Below are 16,303 nucleotides of genomic sequence, written 5' to 3'. Positions count from 1 at the left end.
GTTCAGAAACACTCACATAATACGTACTTTCATCCTTCTATTGCTTGCATTAAGCCCATTAAGCCTATAATATAGTTCTTCCAAAAGTGTCGCGAAATGTCAATATTATTATAGGCCTACGTCAAAACGAATCTTGAAATATAGTATATAATGTAATATAGATTTTTAATAAAAATTTCCTGCGAGTTCATCTGTTTGACAAATGAAATTTTAAAAAAAATATTTTGTCATCTTTATTGAATTTAAATGTCACGCGGTTAGAGTTCACTGTCACAATTTACCATTACTACATGGCCGGCGGGGGGCTCGGGCCCCCACACTTTTTGTGCACATTACAAAGAAATACATAAGGTGTCATCACTTTGGGCCCCCACACTTTTTTTTAAACCCGGAAGTACGTAAGTGGCACTAAGTATATAGATAGAGATCTTGAAGTATGACTTGAAGTGTGAGCGCAGTAAGTTACCTTTTTTTTTTTCTTTTTTCTTTTTTTTTTTTTGCTTGTCAGCTGGAGAAACCAGTAAATGGAAGAGGAGAGATGAGCTGACGACCTCTTTTTTTTTTTTTTTTTTTTTTGCTTGTTAGATCATGAAACCCGGAAGTGGGCCCCCACACTTTTGAAAACGCTCCGCCGGCCGTGCTATACAATGGTTTAGATGACTAACAACCACTTTTAAAGTATTAATATTTTATTCCGCACGTAAAATGATAAGTTAATTAATTTCATTTGATTTATCAAATTTAAATCACTCAAGTGGAGAGTGCTAGAGACCGGCTTCATCATAATCAGATGTGATACTGATATACAAAAACGATATACAGACTAGGCCTTTATTATAGACTTATAGGATGATCTAATTATCACTGAAAATCATCCACGTCGCAGGCGGAATTTTTTTTTACGTGAAACATGCAGAATGTAATGAAGTCTCTGGTGCGGGAGATCGCTTTTATTGGATAGGCATACCGATTTTAGGGGCTACTTTTTTCAACTACACTCGGCAAAAAAAAAAAAAGAAGAAGAAAGTAAACACCTTTTCCAGTTCATATTTTTCATAAAAGATTTTGATAAAAAATCATTGTGTCATAATTATACCATATTAAAGGGTATTCAATTGGTTATCAACCTTCGAGGTTTGTACAAAGGGAAACTTTACGCATGAGTGAACATATTCGCGTTTGTCCTCCAAGGCAGGAAAGTAAAAATTGCCAAAATTGATATGTTCAAATTCGTTTTCAAATGCCCCTAAAGATAGCAATGATCACAAAAGACCAATTACACGTATCAGACATGAATGAAATTATAGCAGAAATAAATGTCCCAAATTTCCCCTTGTTTCTCTTTATGTTCTCAAACATAATCATAGTGGGGAAAGTGAAGGGGAACATAAGAATTTTCTTTCAAATTTGAAAGAAAATTCTTATGTTCCCCTGTAAAGGTGATAAAATGGACAGAATTTCTGCATTTCATTTTTGATTAAGGAATTGAAGAATGCATCAGACAAATTCAAGAAAAAAAATATCTTTTAAATTTTCTCAATTTGCAATAACATTTCAAATTTCTACAATTTTTCTAACTATTGCTTCTCCTCTTATGTGTTTTAACTATGGATTAGACTGAAGATTCATCAATTCCCTTCCATTATTTTTTTCCTTTCTTTATCTTTAAACGTGGAGGGTTGCAGGGACATAATAGAGATCATGGGTATTTTTTTTTTCAAATTAATTTGCATTTCTCACTGTTATAAATTTTTCTTGGGTTCTCATTCTTACATAACAACTTGTCCATTAATTTGCAAATTTTACTTTTGTACCTTGGAAGAGAAAAGCGAATGTGTTCGCTCATGCGTAATGTTTCCCTTTCTTTAACCTTCTATAGGTTGATAGCCAATTGAATAACCTTTCACATGGTATAGGCCTATAAAACACCATTAATAACCAATATACGATAAAGATGAACTTGAAAAAGTGTTTACTTTCTTTTTTGCTGAGTGTATTTAGAGGTTTTGTCACTAATATCAAATGTTGTTTTTAATTCAAAGAATTGAATTGAAATTGAAAAAACTAATATCAAATGTTGTTTTTAATTCAAAGAATTGAATTGAAATTGAAAAAACTAATATCAAATGTTGTTTTTATTTTAAGCTGCAACAGCATTGAGGGGGAAAAAAGTATGATTCCTTTGGCCTATATTGTCCGCATTTCTGTATTTCAGTTTATAGTTTAGGGCCTATATAGGGCCTACCTCTGCATTTTTTTTGTTTCTTTTATTTTAGTTAGGCCCTACACTGTAGGCCTACAGGAAAACTCTGATGTTATCGCAATAAACCTTACAGCTCTGTGCATCCAACCATTGATTTGCAAACCACTGGGAGCAACGGCAGTATTATGGGGTATTGCTAATACCAGGGAGGTGGAAGGGCGATCCACCAGTCTGAAAATGTACTTTCACTCATGCAGGTTCTACCCCGGATAATCAGATATTTTCAAGCCGACCTTTATTAACCGATGCTGCCGAAGCACATTGCGATCCGCAAGGAGGCAAACCAAGCGGGTATCCGATAACCACACTGAACCACACACGCGCTACTGTTGTCAAAATGGCGTTCTATCACACAGCTTGTTTTGTGTTTACTATTATGATAATCTGCAATGCGATTCTCTATCCCACAATATTCAGCACGATATTTCGGCAATGGCTCGGAGGACCTCCCCCGAAACCAGAGAAGGAACCAATACCAGGTAAATAAGGACGGATGAGGTGTAACATTAGCTTTAATATTTAATGTTCTCCTCCATTCGCTGTTAGACTCGTTATTTACAATCGTGGACGGTGGATGCCGCCGTACCGCCACGGCGAGGACCCATTGCATTGCATTGCGGCTGCGGCTGTGTACATACTGCAAGAACTACGCGTTACACTTAGGGGCCTATCGTACAATACATGTAGGGGTTCTAGTAAGTGCAGCCCAAGTATAATTTGTATGCGGCTTTTTGTACATTTGATTGTTACAGCAGGTTCAGATCAAGCTCAGCACGGGTGGCTGCCTGATAACACAGCACAGCTAGTATTCTAGTAAATCACGTGACATTAGAGCTGTTTGCCTAACTAAAATACAGCACACGGATAGCAAACTTCTTCCATGTTATTGTTAATGTTAGCGACCACAATCGGTATCAACAAGATGATTTTTCTGTCGTTTTTGTACTTGTATTAGTTGTAACGTACTTATAGACAGGTTGGTAGTGCACTTTGCAGAAATTTTTGATAATTAGCTTTGATGATAATTGATAATTGCAAATAAAAGGGACTCTGTTTCAATGGACTTGGGGAAAAAAAAAAAACACCTGACCTACACGTAACGCTGTAACGGTCCTCTCTAGCCCTACGCTACGTTGTACAATCGTACTAAAATTTAAAGGACAAGTCCACCTTCATTCATGTACATATGGATTGAGTGAATGCAGAGATATTAGCACGATTAGTAGAACACAACAGTAAAAGTTTGGGGAAAATCGGACAATCCGTTTAAAAGTTAGGAAACAATGAGGAAACAATGACTCAAACAGAATGATATTATTCATCACATATAAATGAAAATGCAACCTCAGATGAGTTGAGGAATAAAGGAGTGGTATACTGAGGCCCTACATGTAATTGCAGAGAGGGGACGATATAGACATCTACTTTACAATTGTTGTACTGCTATAAAGGACTCACTTCATTTGAATGATTGAATGGAATGGATTTCGGGTTCAAAATAAATTCATTTTTCTGCTTGTTTATCTTCCTTACATTTTTCTGAGTTTAACTGTTCACAATTTGCGATTCCCTCATGTTTCTCATCATTCTTTACCATATACAATTTGCAAGAACGACAGCCCGGCCGTATCCGTAGCCCGTAACTAGACAGTCTATTTGCAAAATTAATAATATCTCAGGGTAATAATTACATCTAACAAATGACCTTCATCGATTGAGAAGTCTGGGTATAGTTCTTGCTTGGGGTCGGCGCATTATATTTTTTTGATGTATCTGTACATGGAAACAGAAAAAAAAATCAAGTTATCACACTTTGATACGAGCACTTTATTTTCAGGTACAAGTAATAAAGAATGTATGTTTTTTTTTTAACAGTTTATACACTTCTTTCGGTTCTGCTGAGCTATTTATGTGCCATTGTATTCCTCATTCGTAACAAAATTGCCATTGCTCTTGATGTACAAACTTTCTGCCAAAAAAAAAAAGAAGAAATAAAAAAAAATAATTATACAAATATCCGTGTGAAGCAGAGTAATCAAATTATATTCTGATATAACATAGGGCCTAACTGCTTTAGAATAGCTTCGGCGACCTCATTCACACCATGATTAGCTTTCACTCATATCACACATGCACACATCGCCGCCGTTATCTCCACAGTCATAACCAGTAGTACACTCACTATGATATAACAAGCTATTACGTCTTTTCGTAACAAGACTGCTTAGAAAAACAAAAATGGTTCGAACCTGCCAGAATATACAATTTGTATTCAGTCATTATTGCAATCATATATATGAAATCTAGCCCCAATATTACATTTCAAAATCAAAAGGATCAGCGATTTCGCAGGGCAAATGTGAGGAGATGTTTTAGTTGAAGAAAGTAGAAGGATGAATACGATCGACGCGATTGTGTTACATACAGTACTGTACACAGCACTGTACACATTTATACGTACGACGCGTCGGCTGCTAACATGTCGCATGGTCGCATCCAGACAATAGGCGGCGCTCTTGCTCCCTATTTCCTTCCCATCGTCCCTTGCGTGAAGCTATTTGCGATAAGGTCTATAGCCGTAGTCACTACTGGATGAGAAGACTTCTACAGTGTATGATGTCATATGCGTACAACCATGTAAAGAAAATAAAAGAGAATTTCACAAAACTTTACTTTTTGAATAAAGTGCACATTTCTTCGACTTGTTACTGACATACAATGTTAAGGGTAATTATTCCCCCTGCCTTCTGAAAGAGAGAAGTCATGTGTTCTTTTTTTGTTATGTGAGAAAAGTGAAAATATGTTGAATTTTCTTTATTATTTCTTTATATCGTTGTACTCTTGTGACATCACAAGCTATAGTAGTCTTCTCATCCAGCCTTGAGTGAGCAGAAACTTCTAAAATTCATAACTTTTGAACGGATTGTCCGATTTTCCTCAAACTGTCATTGATGTGCTCTAGGCCTACTAATATTGCTGCATTCACTCAACCCACATGACTATGAGGGTGAACTTGTCCTTTAAAAAGGGGTCTAACGTTAGGGTTTCTACCACAAAGTCTTCCGCTGCATGCTGTGTAGGGTACAATCCAAGTTGAAATTAGATCTTTTCCACTATTTGGTCATGTAACCTTTAGGCTTTATGTGTACTGTACATATTTCAGTATAGGGCCTACATTTTAGGTCTAACGTAATACTAATAGTGCCAGTGGTTTCTAGAGTGAGTGTCTAGTTTGGCTTGGGTGTCCAACACATCAACACCCTAATGTTTTTTTTTTTCTATCAATACATACATTGGAAACTTGCAGAAAGTGGGAGGGCATTAAAAGACTATTGTCTTTCTAGAAGCCTGACAAGACAGGGGAATACAACTGTGAATAATAGACACTTAATATTTCACAATTTGCCTGAAATTTTACTCACCCTCTGATTTATACACTTGATGCTCTATTGATGCACTGTGTCTGGTAAGGAGATCCAGGAATCCAGTTCTTGCAAGGTGCAAACAGAGTTTGTTACGTATAGACTCTATTAGATAGTTTTTACTTTCGTGCTACATGGCCTCTGGTTCTGACTTCTAGAGCTGCCTACCAATTGGGAAATTGGAGTGTATGGGTACTCTATCAAGATGTTTTCTGCTTTTCCTGCACATTCTGTTTCATGTTCTGTGCATTTCTTCTCCCCTACAGAGTACCCACCGCACATGCGTCCAGGGGGAGGGGCCCGAGGAGGCAGGATGAACATGGGGGCGGGGCCTGGCCCAGGGTCTGGGAAGCAACCAATGGGAGGGCCACGTCCAAGTGAGTAAACCAATCAACTTTTAAAGGAGTGTTGAAATCTTGCTAAGGAGGTGAGGCCAGTGGGACTTCAAGATACTGTTGTCAGTACACTGTAGTTCACTGTATAACCACACTGATGTTGAAGGAAAATTAAGCCCATGAACATGTGAATTCAGGGAATGCAGTAATACTAGTTGAACACATGGATCAGCAAAGTGTGAGGAAGATTGGGTGATCTGCTCAACAGTTACAATTTTTTTTTTTTTTTTTTTTTTTGGGGGGGGGGGTCAGTTTTGGTGCAGCCATTGCTGGATGAGAAGACTACAACACTTTTTGCCATCCACATAATGCACAATGATATACATTGTAAAGAAAATTCAACATCTCTCACTTTTATAATGAGAGAACACTTGACTTTAGTTTTCGGAAAGCAGGGGGATGATACTACTTTTAACATGTCATTAATAGGTTGAGGGAATGTGTACTTTTTAATGAAAAAATGAAATTTTGTGACATTCTCTTTTATACAGTGCACTCCCGTTATAACGAAATGCTTCGGGACCGGCAGTTTTCTTTCGTTATAACGAAATTTCGTTATAACCGAACAAATACAATATATAATGAAAACAAGGAACCACGTATATATCATATGTTTGCTGAATACTCATCGTACACTGGAAAGCTATGTGAAATGTGATGGAATATTTAACTGTAATAAACGCAAGTTCCCCTCAGAAACTGTGTGTGACACAAGGAGCGAACTCACAGTGGTGTCACCCATGCAGAGACACTATAAATGCTTGTTCCGCTACGTATTTTTGAAAGCAATTCGCATTTCGTTATAATGGAGCACATTTCTTTTGTTTTTATTTGTCTGTGGCGCTCGGAAAAGACTTCGTTATAACGGAAATTTCGCTATAACCATGTTCGTTATATTCACAAGCGAATTTTGTACCATAGACTTTAATGGTGATAAATTTGGGACCAGAAGATATACTTCGTTATAACGAAATTTCGTTATAACCGTGTTCGTTGTAACGGGAGTGCACTGTATATATATATATATATAAATAAATATTTTTTTTTATTCTGTCACATAATATCAAACTATAGCAATCTTCTCATTCAGGAATGGCTGCACAGAAACTTTCAAAGATTCATACCTTGAACGGATTGTCTGATATTCCTCACTCTATGCGGACATGTTGTAATAGCACTGCATTCACTTCATCTGCATGTACAAATTTATGTATGTCTTGCCATCTAAACCCATTTATAGGAACCACCACACTAAAGCAACAACAACAGTTAGGTGTTTGTATTAATTGCTTTGGGAGAACTCTCTTTGATATCTAGAGTTTGTACCTACACTGTTCTCTTTTGTATAGGGCAATTGTGAAACAACAATGGTAAACAAAAATCAAAATATGCTGGAAACTGTAGAGTGCTTCAAACATGTTTTGGTCAATTCCACGGAAAGGTTGCATTTTATGAAAATCAAACTATCGAGTATAGATGATTAATGAAGCTTAATTAGATGATATGGTATTGTTTACTCAAAGCAGCCTTTCACAATGGACATTTTGATACCTCATTTGTGAACATCGGTGAACATGGAGTGGAGTTATGTCCGAAAAACCTTCATTTTTCATGAAAATTGCCAATTTTTGCAGAATTTACGTATCATTTCTGATACACTATTATGACCATAATACAGCATGTGTAATTCTCAGATGGCTTATTTTCTGAATGTTCTTTGTTCATAGATTGGTTTTATGATGTTCTAGAACTTGTTCCGGTATCAGTAAATATTATTCTCTCAATCTCAAAATGTGGTAGTTGATAGCGTCCCATAAGTCACGTTTTTGTGTCCCATCAGTCACACTGGTTTTCCCTATCCTGCTACTGTACCAATGAGTAGATATTCATACCACTTGGCTCAGGGTAAGTATCAACCCTTTGCTACATTCAGGAAAGAAAATATCTTTCCAGAGACTCTGTGTGTAAGAATATTTCAGAACTTACTTTCCCATGTGAAAAACGGTGATCCTCAAATGTCCCATAAGTCACGACAGCAATTTTTTGTGCTGTACGTAATGCAATGATACTTTTCAAACTAAGTATGGTGTTTTCATAAACTGTGATATGATGGATCTAACCATGAACTAAGAAAAATGCGTTTGATGCGACTATTTTCTCAAAATACTGGTTTGAAATTGCCGAAAATTGTCACTTTGTCCCATAAGTCACAATGGAATTGACCTTTTATGTCTCAGTAAACATGCTGTACACTAGTTAAACCACAATGAGAAGAAAAAAAAAAAGACCATTGTTTGTGCAGAGTCTCTTCAGAATAATGAAGATACACTTGTGTAGTGCTAAAATTGAATATATATGACAACAAAATGTAGCAGAATTTCTGTTTTAACTTATAATAGAGGTGGGCTATAGAGGGTGACATTTTCAGAACATGCTCATCACACCTTAGTTTGATGACTTTTTGCCTACTGACACCATTTTTGAAAAAAAGAACGAAAAAAATGCAAAATCCGGGGTGCCCCGGCCGAAATCGTAAAAAATCCAAGATGGCCGCCGTTTCGGCTTTAAAAAGACATTTTTGGCCATAACTCGGCTATTTTTTGGTCTATTGTGATGATTTTGGTGTCTAACCCCATGTTTTAGGGGTCAAAGAAATGGATTATCATGATAATTTTAGTGTAGAACCTAAGCTACTACATGAAACTAACCTTTTACCCATATTTAGGGTTAAATTTCCTTCTCCTTTACCCCTACCCCAACCGCCATTTTTTTCACTTTTTTTCCGTACTTTTTCAAGTCATGTTAACTACCATACTCTTATTAACAAGTTCTAGCAATCTGATTTTTTTGTTACTACCGACAATACAGCAAGAAATACAAATAACTTAACGGTATACATGTATGTGTCATGCCAATACTGGTCATGTGGCTGGTGCATTCAGAGTGCATGATAACTGTGGAACCAGTATTGTACTGTATCTGCTTTATAGTGTGCATTAACATTTTGGTCCTAAGACCTTTAACAATATAAATAAATAGATATAATAATAAATACTCCTTCTCCTTTACCCCTACAGTTGTACCCCAACCGCCATTTTTTGCACTTTTTTCCGTATTTTTTTCAAGTCGTGTTAACTACTTCCATACTCTTAATAACCAGTTCTAGCTATCAATATGGTGTTTTCTTGCAACAATGCAGCAAGAAATACAAATAACTTACATTATACATGGTTTACATATACGTGTCATGCACTACATGTCTGAATACAGATGTACCAAATGTTTATCAGCACTACAAAGCAGATACAGTATACATTTGTAAGCACTGGCTTCTGTTACAATGTACCATTCATCCTGAATGCACAAGCCACACTATATACATGTACCGATATGTGCATGACACATATATGTAAACCATGTATAATGTAAGTTATTTGTTATTATCTATTATTATATTTATTTATTTATATTGTTAAAGGTCTTAGGACCAAAATGTTAATGGACACTATAAAGCAGATACAGTATTTAATACTGGTTCCACAGTTACCATGCATTCTGAATGCACCAGCCACATACAGCTGTACCAGTATTGGCATGACACATACTGTACATTTATATACAGTAAGTTATTTGTATATATCTTGCTGTATTGTCGGTAGAAAAAAAATGGATTGCTAGAACTTGTTATTAAAAGTATGGTAGTTAACATGACTTGAAAAAAAATGCGGGAAAAAAGACAAAATATGGCGGTTGGGGTAGGGGTAAAGGAGAAGGAAATTTAACCCTAAATATGGGAAAAAGGTTAGTTTCATGTAAAAGCTTAGGTTTTCCACTAAAATTATCAAGATAATCCATTTCCTTGACCCCTAAAACATGGGGTTAGACACCAAAACCATCACAATAGACCAAAAAATAGCTGAGTTATAGCCAAAATTGTCTATTTGAAGCCAAAACGGCGGCCATCTTGGATTTTTTACGATTTCGGCCGGGGCACCCCGGATTTTGCATTTTTTTCGTTCTTTTTTTCAAAAATGGTGTCAGTAGGCAAAAAGTCATCAAACTAAGGTGTGATGAGCATGTTCTGAAAATATGACCTAAAATTGACCCTCTATAGCCCACCTCTACTTATAATATAGAATGAAAACATTAGATAACCCTAATGAGTAGCATGAGCTATACCAAGATTGCTGCTGTAAGGACCGAAATTTATAAGAGAATAACAAGAACAACAAAACCATCAATGTCTTGATTCTTGATTTTATCACAGTAGTGTACATTGTATACTCTTTTCTGTCTTCATCCTACTGGAATAATTTTTGCCCAAACTGTCTTTAATAGATGAAACATAGCCTTTTGTATGTTTTGCAGTCATATTTAATGCAATCTGATGAGAAAAAACTTATTTAGTCACATTCTCTCAAAATCTAGCTTGAGTTGCCCGACCCATAGCATCGCCATGAAATGGTATCTGGAGATATGTGGTTGCTTTTATCTGCAGGTCCGGTTGACTCCTCGTCCTTCATGGCACAGTCGCAGCAAGAGTCATCTCGGGGCCGAGGCATGATGGGAACGGTACTTCCTGTCTACGCCGTGGGAATCTTCGTCTATTTCGGTTACGTTATCTACAAGGTAAGAGATTGACCCTCGGTACTGTATGTTACTGCCTTGCTAAAAACCCACAAAAAGTACGCAAAAGAGAATTTCCGCTTTTCTACACTGTTTGAAATAATACAAACTCTAAGCTTTGAAATGATACCTAACTTTGCAACTGATCGACAAATTGCCCTATATCGACGTAAATAAGCACTGAATTGATCAATAAAACACTGATCAGTGGCAATGAAAACATCTCGACGGAAGATTTTCATGATTTTGAATAATTAGGCAGTACCTGCTGCATGCTATAAAGGATTAGAACCAACACTTGCTGGCAGGTGGAAGCTCGGTGGTCTAGTGGAGATGACGCCTGTCCGGAGATCAGGAGGTCATAGGTTTGAATCCTACTTGAGTGTACATGTACAGTGTATATGCCCATGATTTTTAATCAGGGAATGGCTACTACTAAAATACTGATCAATTCAGTGCTTGTTTACATGTACGTCGATGTAGGGCAATTTGTCAATCAGTTGCAATGAAAACATCTCGAAGGAAGAATTTCATGAATTTGGATGCCTAACTTGTTCAGATTTTACAGTCCTATTAACCCATTCAACAAGTGACTGCAAGAAGAGGGAATTTGGAAGTGCAGCTTCATAGATAAGGGAGAAAAGACTATTAAAAAATTATGCATACTCAAGCATGCTGTCCTGAAGATATCAGTTGATATATAGTCTGTTTCCCTGCGCCCTCAGAAAAAAAAAATGTTCCAAAAAATTGCTAATATTTAGATTTAGATTTTGATTTAAGCCGGCAAATTTTTACAGTTGTTAGGAAAAAGATTGCTCTCCCAGGTAAAGCAGACTTTTAAAAAATTGAGATGGTGAACCCAAATAACATGTTGGTCCATTACAGAGAATCCTAGTCTGCAGCTTTTTGTGAATTTTGAGCTGGGCCATCACGTATTCTTTCTTGAATACATGTATATATCTTGAAGGTCCGCTAAGCATTTTTCAACTTCCTCAGTATGACCACTCTCTCATTCTAGAAAGAATTCATGGTTTGACTATAAAGCCACCTACCTGAATATCATACCCTCTTCATCCTCAACCAGGTTTTCCTGAAGGACAAGTCCCCACCATCCAACAACAGGGGCGGCAGTAGTGGGGGCTGGGGTTTCCGTGACAACGGTTACCAGGAGGGGCCCAGTCTTCAGCGCGAACAAGAGGAGAAGCTACAGCGACAGCTGGCAGCTGAGCTGAGGGCAGCAAACTACCCGGACTGGAGGAAGGGGGAGCCCAGGAGGGCTTCTTCCAACAAGGTTGACCTCTCTCCTGGCAAGAAATCATCAGGTGAGGGCGCTAGACTTGATAGTACATGTCCTCTTTTTATACTACATGTACTTGGAAGTAGAGGGAAATGTGCCCTACATTACTGTGTACACACATTGCTTCCTCAAAAATGTTGTGGGCTTTTCTTTTAGGTTTCTTTTGACACATTGCATAGTCCCATACATGATTATAAGTGTTGGTCAGGCAGGTGATTCTCTTGAGTTGGAAAGACCTACAGTAATTTGTTTGTGCTGGCGTATAGGCCTCGCCCTGACTTTATTGCTTTATTTTTGTTGAAAATAGTTCGGCCTTATCGCCGTGATACCATTTTCCTTTTGGGTAGATTATCCCATTGTTACTCTATCTGACTTGACAGGTACCTGAAAGTCACCTTTAACCCATTGAGGATGGTTGGATTTTTGCTACAACACGCATTCCTCATAAACACCTGCCCGAGTATTCACGGTATTCGTCCCCAATGGGTTGATCAGATTCTTTTCTTTTCTTTCTCCCACCAGGCTCGGAAGAGGAAGTTGACGTCCTGAAGAAGCGGCTGGAGGAGACAGAGAAGACGATGCAGCGGATGATGGACATGATGAACAACATGGGTGTGGCTATGAACCGGGTCACACAGCATCTCGCCTGTAAGTGGGCCCCGCCCAATCCTGCATACATGCCAACTGTTCTTTTTTTCTTCTTTAATAGGAACAGTCCTATTCTTTGTATTCAAGAAGTAGTTTTGTTCGATCTTGTGTTCCTACGTTTGCCTTATGTTTCTGAACATACTTGTATACTGTAAAAGTGGATATTTTCGCGTGACTAATTTTTCGCGCTTGGCCGGGTCGGAAGAGTTTCGTGTGTTTTTAATTCCGCGGAATCAAGACATTATGCACAGGCACATATGGCAAGCAAAAATATTCGCGTGCTTTTATTTTCGCGCTAGTTTCTGGTTGCCCGAAATGCGCGAAAATTTGAACACCGCGAAAATGTCCACTTTTACAGTACCTGCCAAGTCCTCCAACTTATTCTTGCAAGTGATTGACAAATTGCCCTACATTGACATAGATAAGCACTGAATTGATCAGTGTTGTAGTAGTAGCCATGATAACAGAATTCCTGGGCGTACATACTCGAGCAGGATTCGAACCTACGACCTCCTGATCTCTGGACAGGCATCATCCACTAGACCACCGAGCTTCCGCCCTACAGCAAGTATTGGTTCTAATCCTTATAGTATGCAGTGGGTACTGCGTAATTATTCAAATTCATGATATTCTTCCTTCAAGATGTTTTCATTGCAACTGATTGACAAATTGCCCTACATTGACATGAATATCTTTTATCATGGCTACTACTTCAACACTGATCACTTATATGCATCCTCCATCTTAGTATAGAATTTTTCTCCTTTTTTTTTTTTGGTGAAAGTAGAAGCTTCATTTTTGGGGTCAACATTACATAACATAATATTCATAAGTCTTCAGAAAGAAGAAAATTCATTCAACCCAGTGTTCCTGTTCTTTGTCAACACCAGCATATAGTGATGTATCTGAGATGACTGGGAATTCCTATTTTTGCATTATTTTCCTCCCAGTAATTTCTTTCAACTGAGTTTTAGAGTTGGTAGGTATTTGTTTGCGTCCTGCCCTGCCCAGTCGTATCCCACTGCGGGAGAAAAAAAGGGGTCAAAGCTTTTAGCCCAAATCGTGCAAAGCACTCTGTCCCTCAGGTAGAAAAGTAAATGGAAGTCCCAAGTGTGCATTACTCAAGACTCTTGCATGTAGCAGAGCCCACATACATTATTTCATTCATTATGATTGCAAAGAGCAGGAGCTTCACTGCCTGCTGGCAACCAGGGACAGTCTGGTGGTAGTGTCTTTGTCTGGAAAGTAGTAGATGACAGGTTCGAGTCTCGTGGTTCCTTTTTTTCCAACATGTTTGTTAGATTTATATAACAGGTCAGCAGTTGTGATTTTACAAATTTTATTTGTTAGAAGGGGACAAACTGAAGAATATTCAAACCTCAACCTTCCCTCTACTTTATATTGTCTAGCCTTCATCGCCTTGGACAACTTAATGTAACAATGTCAGAATTTCGGAGCTTGGGTATTTGTTCCATGTTCATCGTGTCACTGCCAGCAACCAGGGATAGCCTGGTGGTAGTGTCGCTGCCCTGAAAGCAGTAGATGACAGGTTCGAGTGCCGTGGTTCCTTTTTTCTGACATGTTTGTTAAATTCATATTGCAGGTCAGCAGTATTATTTGCGATCTTACAAATCTTATTGTCCCCGCCGAACGAGTTCGAGCAGGGGACTATGAAACGGGCTCCGTACGTGTGTGTGTCCGTGTGTCCGTCCGTCCGTCCGTCCGTCCGTGCGTCCGTGCGTCCGTGTGTCCGTGTGTCCGTCCGTGTGTGCGTCCGTGTGTGATCAAAATCTTCAATTTGCTACTTCTCTGTCATTTATGAGCCAATTTTGATTCTGTTTGCTTTATGTGATGGCACTAGGTGAGGGCTTCAAAACTTCTACACAGAATTTTGACCTTTGACTTCTTTGACCTTAGACCTTGATTTTTGACCTGTATTGTACATTTGGCTACAAAATGCTACTCCTTCGCCATTTCTAACCCGATTTCGATTCCGTTTGCTTTATGTGATGGCACTAGGTGAGGGCTTCAAAACTTATACACAGAATTGTGACCTTTGACTTCTTTGACCTTTGACCTTGATTATTTGACCTATATTGTACATTTTGCTACAAAATGCTACTCCTTCGCCATTTCTAACCCGATTTCGATTCCGTTTGCTTTATGTGATGGCACTAGGTGAGGGCTTCAACACTTCTACACAGAATTTTGACCTTTGACTTCTTTGACCTTTGACCTTGATTTTTTGACCTGTATTGTACATTTGGCTACAAAATGCTACTCCTTCGCTATTTCTAACCCGATTTCGATTCCGTTTGCTTTATGTGATGGCACTAGGTGAGGGCTTCAACACATCTACACAGAATTTTGACCTTTGACTTCTTTGACCTTTGACCTTGATTTTTTGACCTGTATTGTACATTTTGTTACAAAATGCTACTTCCGGCGGGGACATATATTATGCACCGCGTAATTTCTACTTTTCCTTGTTTGTAAGAGGGATACAAACTGAAGAAAATTCAAACCCGAGCAGGGTGCTACATATTTTAAACCTGATGAAGTGGTCCACCTACACTGTACGTACCAACACAAGAAAGTCACAGTAATGAGCAAGTCGATTGTGGTCACTATCAAGTGAGAAAAAGCTGTTTTTGTATGCTGTACAATAAAGTTGTGTCCAGGCACATTATACTAGACAGTTTTGCTCTTGGTCCCTGCAGTGAAGTTGTATACACTTTGAAGAAAAAAAAAAGTAGAGAACATCAAGGTATTCATTGGACCGCATTTTTATTACTTTCCATTTCCTGCTCTTGGCAGCAAACGAAAAGGATGACCCTGCAGTCGTGCTCTCTAACCTCACCAAACCAGAGGTGAACGACCAGGACATGGATGCCAATGAGGCTGACGTGGATGTGGACGTTGAAGACCTGAGCGATGAGGAGGATCTCCTCATTGGCGACGGCATCGAGGTGTCCATGGACAGAAGCTCTGAGGAGGAAAACGACGTCGAACAAAGAGACTCTGACATCGAGGAGCGACGGCCCAACAAAATGAACATTGTCGACGTCGAGGCCGACTACGACGAGCAGGATGATGAGGAGGTTGACAGCGACGACGAATCGGAAGTTGAGAACATCGGTGCAGATGAGGATCCGCTACCAGACACGCTTAGGCGGCGGAACGTGAAAGGATCTGATGTAGACGACGCGGACGGGACGGGAATCGAAGGCTAGTTCGCCGTGCACTCCTGCGTTTTTCTTGCACATCATACCAACATGTTCATAGGCTTTTCACTCGTTGCTGCATATTGCCATCGCTCAATGCCCCCATATCATTTGTTTTGTGCTTAGTATGTGTATAGCTTCGACAATGACCTCTTTGTGTCCACTTATCTTCCAATCTCATAGTTTGTGTTATTACTCGGGATTCATCCCAAGTTACAGATACCACAGATTTGGAATGGAAAGCATAAATTTCGGCTGAGACATTTGTCTGCTTTCCTTGAGCTAGCAAAATTTTACAAAATGGCTGGACGAGTGACTAAAAGTTTCGTTAGCAGGCGTGGTTTCACTATAACTAGTAGTTATCTTGCCCTTGAGTTCATAATTGGTTTCTGTTAGTCCCTTCTCCACAATTCTGTTTTTTTTTATGC

The 16,303-nt window shown here is 38.6% G+C and overlaps 1 protein-coding gene across 1 annotated transcript; it reads left to right on the top strand.

The window, feature by feature from the left end:
* Nucleotides 1-2,600: 2,600 nt before the first annotated feature.
* LOC139744424 (uncharacterized) lies at nt 2,601-15,884 on the top strand. The gene is made up of 6 exons (XM_071654864.1): nt 2,601-2,742; nt 5,952-6,062; nt 10,579-10,709; nt 11,791-12,049; nt 12,499-12,651; nt 15,469-15,884. The coding sequence occupies exons 1-6, from the start codon at nt 2,601-2,603 to the stop codon at nt 15,882-15,884; spliced, it is 1,212 nt and encodes a 403-aa protein (XP_071510965.1).
* Nucleotides 15,885-16,303: the final 419 nt, after the last annotated feature.

This window comes from Diadema antillarum, unplaced genomic scaffold (assembly GCF_040938485.1).
Source record: "Diadema antillarum isolate AM-2024a unplaced genomic scaffold, OU_Dant_1.0 seq00001174_RagTag, whole genome shotgun sequence".
Taxonomy (NCBI): Eukaryota; Metazoa; Echinodermata; class Echinoidea; order Diadematoida; family Diadematidae; genus Diadema; species Diadema antillarum.
The sequence above is the reverse complement of the archived record's forward strand: the minus strand, read 5'-3'. Positions and strand labels throughout refer to the sequence as shown.